We start from the raw sequence: 5,283 nt of genomic DNA, 5'->3' as shown, positions 1-5,283 counted from the left end.
ATTATTTCGATAATCACGTTTTATCTTACATGATTTTATATTTGTAATACATTCTTATTTTAATGTTCTATCATGTATAATGTCTTTTTATTCTTGAAGCACACTGAGTCTGTGCTTGTCGCATGAAATGTGTTATATCAAATAAACTAGACGTGACTTTATGGAAGTCCACTCCGGACTTGAAAGTCGGTATTGTGTCCTATCGATGTTCTCTAAAGGCACATTCCGTACTTTTCCGTCAGCGTTCAGGCAGTCCTTTTCGGCACGGCACCGGTCACATCATTGCTACAAGGACGTCACCCTGCCTGAATCAGTCAAATATAGCGATCTACAATGCCTTCTCATGTTTTATTGTTTAGCTGTAAAATAGCGATTTACAATGCCTCCTCGTGCCTTTTCGTGTCTATCGAGTCTTTTTAATGCACCAGTTATTTTGGTCGGGCACTGGTTGCTTCTCATCGGTTATTACCGAGGTGCATTGTGGGTATGATTATCATTAGTTATAGTCGTTATATGTCACAACATAGATCAGGTGACTCTTATTTAGGTAGTTTGATCATGATGGATAGATAAGAGACGGTATGGCTAGGTCATCAATCATGACAAAGTTAGCCAAGCCGCTAGGTGGGGGGTCTGTGGGATTTCATAGTAAAGTGCTTGTCAGGTCTTTCTATCTGTGATCACTGGTTGGATATGCGCTTAGAAGCGTGCGCTTCAGATATAGAGAGGCTCTCTGAACAACGTGGGTGTTCTTGAGTCAATCTCTGCCTAGATACTGGATGCTCTGGAGTCCCACTTTCATTGGCCGAGAACACGCTTTGGACAGGACAGTGCACTCTAGACAGGACAGGTCACTCTGGACAGGACAGTGCACTCTAGACAGAACGAGTGTCTCTCAGAATGAGAAAGAGGGCAAATTACACCCAGTGGTGAAAAGCTGCACCTATCAAACTACCCAGAATCCTTTGATTTAGCTGCTAATGGCTAAATGACACACAGTAAGCGTAAATGCATCTGCTTCACGTCGTCAGGACCCAAGCAAAAAAAACGACTGGTGCACATTGCATCAGGAGCATTATTTATGCTGTTTTTTAGATTTCCATAATTGAATTAAAGTGCTCAGGGGCCCCAAATACTAATAAATAACACTTAAAACATTTCACATACAGTATTCATATTCACGAAGAACACATCACGTTTCCACTCCTCATCACCACAAAGGAACAGGCATGCATTGTGGGTGGGGGACCACATGTTTACTGTTTACTGGCTTGTTGTGTTCATTGTAGACCGATGCGCTGCCTGTGAGGGTCTTTGAAGGAGCCGCTCTCGGCCAGGTTGGATCTCTCCGGATGAAAGACGCAGCAGATCCGGCGTAACACGGCCCGTCTGAGCAGGATGTAGACCCAGGGGTCCAGGATCTGGTTCCAGGAGGCGAGGCGGAGGCCCAGCAGAACCACACTCTCCGACTGGGGCTCGGAGAGGGAGGAGCCCTGGTAGTACTGACCCACTGACATGGATATGAAGATCTGTCAGTAATGGAGGGAGAGAGAGAGAGAGAGAGAGAGAGAGAGAAAGAGAGAGAGAGAGAGAGAGAGAGAGAGAAAGAGAGAGAGAGAGAGAGAGAGAGAGAGAAAGAGAGAGACAGAGAGAGAGAGAGGCTTTTGATTAGAAGTATAGTAATTTGTGTTACTATACTTTTTGAATTGTGCTGGCACGAAAAGTAATCCGAGCATAAAAGACTATAAAGAAGTCCCATTAAGATAATATTTGGAATCACACATTCCATGACATAAATGAAAAATATATACTAAATAATACTAGTAATAATTAATAATTAGTAATAATAACTAATATAATACATAGGTTAGATCAGATTTATTTTTGCCACGTAGATTTACGCCTACGAGGAATTTGCCTTGTTCTGGAGCATACCAATAAACACAGTGCATGACAAGACAGGACGCTGCAAAATAGAACAACGACAAGGCAAATACAATACTATTCAATCGACAATACAATCTACAAACATGTACGAAATAGACAGCGGACGGGTTTCCTGAACAAGTTAAGAAGTACTTCTTAAAGGTACCCAATGTAGTTTTTGACCACTAGTATGCACTCTAGAGCAAATTTGAGAAGGTGGTCCCCGAAAATTGTGTACTACGTCATTGCGTCAATACGCGGAGCACATAATAGTGACGTTTCACACATCTTTGTTGTTTTCAAAACATTAGCTAAATATCATTTTGCGACTAAATTACAAGGTAGGAAAGACATTCAAGTGATTCAACATGTTTATTAGACTACAAGGAACCATATAATCGAGGAATTTCGAAAATAAACAAAGAACCGATTGTTTTGATTCACGTTTCGTTGGGTACCTTTAACCCCCATACAAAGGGTTCCTTAAGAAGGGTTCCTTAAGAAGGTTCTTTAACGGGAAACGCGGCCGGTGTCAGTTTAGAGTCTAGCCTAGAGGTGGGTCTCGACTCACTAGGAACGGGCTCCAGCACACGCAGGACACAACAGTGATCACTGTCAACTGTCCCATCATTTCAACATCCAACGACCGCAAGAGCGACGACGAGGAAGCGGCACATCTCCCGGCGCCGTTCGGCCTGGCGCCGCGGGAGCTCGCCCTGGCCTGCAGCAGCGCCAGCCCGCTCAGCGCGTTGCACAGCAGGGAGAGCACGAGGGCGGCGAGCCCCAGGCCTGAGAAGGCCATGGCGAGGCCGGCGTCGACTGTGGATCGTGGGCCTCGGACGGGGAGGAAGCACCAGGTTCCTGGGAACTGCGGCGTGTAAGTGCCCACCTCCATTAGGGGCAGCGCCGCCAGCAGGAAGGCCAGAGACGACAGCAGCAGCACGGCTAGACGCGCGTGGTCAACCGTAACCACGGCGACGTGGAGCAGCGGTTGGGTGATGCCCACACAGCGCTCCACTGCCATGGCACTGCCCAGCAGCAGTGGGCACAAGCCGAAGAACACCAAGCTAGCCCCGAAGAGCTGGCACACCTTCTCCACCGGCTCTGTGGCTCTCATCGTCGCCCCGTATCTCGAACTGTGACTCAGGTGCAGATAGAGGGTGAAGGATCCAGGGATCACATGGGCGCCCAGGTCAGCCAATAGCAGAGCCCCTGCCAGAAACAGGAAGGGTGCCTTGGCGCGCTGGCGGATTCTCATGTAGGATTTGGCCAGGATGCCCAGGGCAGTGAGGTTGGAGAGGGCACCCAAGGTCATGGTGAAGCAGGACATGCCCATGTTTGGAGAGGGGGTGGAGTCAAAGAGACTGGTGTTGGGGGCCAGGGAACAGGGGCAGGCGGAGGAGTTGGGCTCTGGCAGGCGGTGAAGGAGAGGAGGGGAGGACAGAGAAGAAGCGGAGGCCATTACATGTGTGTGATAGGGCAGCAGGATCCTCTGCTACTGCGTCATCTGCACAGAGATAGAGAGATAAAAGCCGTTACTCACAATAATGTTGGTCAGATGTAGAACACGCACATGTGGAAAGTACTCTCACTCACACTTTACCGAAAGTGAATTAACTCATTTTCTGAACTCCAAACCTGAGAGACACATAGAAATACCGTAGCCTACTTTTTTTTATGCCCAAAATATAATAATAATCACTATCACCATCAATATTAATACTTAATACGTTTATTACATGATAATTGTTTCCCTTTTTTGTCCATGTTTGTTCCATATTGATTTTGTTTGATTGTATACTGTTGCTTTGTGAATATTTATAAAATTATCTCATGCCAATTAAGTCATTTCATTTGGGTGACAGCGTTGTCACGGTATCTGACACTCCTCACTGCACACGTTCAGACAAAATCATTGTTTCCAAGGCAACTCCTTGATCCAAGCAGATTTTTGTCATATAAATTATTGTTCAAGTCACTTGACACTTGCTTCACATCTTCAGTGAGTGTTTGTGTGGGTATGTGTGTGTAAGTGAGTGTGTGTGTGTGTGTACTGTGTGTGTGTGTGTGTGTGTGCGCGCGTACTGTATGTCTGTGTGTGCACGTGTGTGTGTATACAGTGTGTATGTGTGTGTACTTCTGTGTGTGTGTGTGTGTGTGTGTGTGTGAGAGAGAGATGCCTACAGTATCTCCCCCTCATTTCTCATTCTCTTAAGAAGTGCAGATCTCATTTATTTCCCAAGACAAGATGTCCTCCGATGGCAGCCATTTGTAATCACTCAAAGGCTCGTAGATTTCTCTCTCACGCTCAAACGCTTCAGACAGTTCATAGCATGCATCACTTCACCAGTTCCCCTGTCCCCCAGAACACAAGGTTCCAGGGGATGGACTTTATTCCCAACCCCTCCATCACTATTCTCTTCCTTGGCTAAATTTACACTTGGCACGGTACATGAAGACAGGTACACACCTAATCTGCTGAGCTTTCTCAACTTTCCCAACACATTTTTTCTATCAGCATTTCCAATATCTTTCTTTCTGTCACATTTACACCTTGGCATTCTCTCGCCCGTGACAAGGGGCCTGTCTACAGAAAGAAGAAGCTGGAGACGGATGACAAGCCACCCTTTTTCTTTGAGACAGCGAGTGACAAAGCGTCCCTCTGATGATCAGACTCCAGGGGTTGTGACAGGAAAAGCAGGGAACAGGCGCTGACAAAAACGAGCGTGTCAAACCCATCATGTCATTTGGGTTTCAGACTGGTGCTTCTGATTGCTGCTAAAGGCAGTTCCGCCCACAACGCCCTGGAGAAGGGAACTCTGAATCAACCATAATGTCATCATGAATGCAACCGCGCCAGAACACAACTCTCTATGCATTCCCAAGCAAACTTAAACACATCTAAAGAGGGTGATGAACTGTACGCATAAAATACTAAATCATTCAGTTTTAGTTATCTGGATTGGAAAATATTCTGTTCTCCAATTTAGCATTACAGTAGTCGCATCATTAAAAATATCTCTTTTTATGTGTATTTCATCCTCTGAATTACAGAAACAACATGTAGTAAACAGATATAGCTTGTAAGAAAATGCTTTACATGTAAATGCATGCTCACATGATAATTTAGGGAAGTTGAATGTTTTGCACAATCAGTCTCAGATGGATCTAAGTGGAATGGTAGAAAACGGAGGATAATTGAAAGCTGTCTTACCCATCCGATGTCCGAATCTGCCTCTCTTGCGCAGCGATGCCAGCCTAGAGATGACGTTCCCTCACCCCCCAACCCCAAGAGAAGTAGCCTCTCTTTTCATTGTCATTGTCCAGTCAGAAGCAGTCCTTGTACCCTTCTTCCTC

The 5,283-nt window shown here is 45.8% G+C and overlaps 1 protein-coding gene across 1 annotated transcript; it reads right to left on the bottom strand.

The window, feature by feature from the left end:
- Positions 1-1,280: 1,280 nt before the first annotated feature.
- On the bottom strand, positions 1,281-3,256 carry ptger1c (prostaglandin E receptor 1c (subtype EP1); the record flags this gene model as incomplete). Its single annotated transcript, XM_084439130.1, has 2 exons — positions 1,281-1,529; positions 2,498-3,256. The coding sequence occupies 2 exons, from the start codon at positions 3,254-3,256 to the stop codon at positions 1,281-1,283; spliced, it is 1,008 nt and encodes a 335-aa protein (XP_084295256.1).
- Positions 3,257-5,283: the final 2,027 nt, after the last annotated feature.

The sequence above is a fragment of the Borostomias antarcticus genome (genome assembly GCF_949987555.1).
Source record: "Borostomias antarcticus genome assembly, chromosome: 5".
NCBI classification, from domain to species: domain Eukaryota; kingdom Metazoa; phylum Chordata; class Actinopteri; order Stomiiformes; family Stomiidae; genus Borostomias; species Borostomias antarcticus.
The sequence above is the reverse complement of the archived record's forward strand: the minus strand, read 5'-3'. Positions and strand labels throughout refer to the sequence as shown.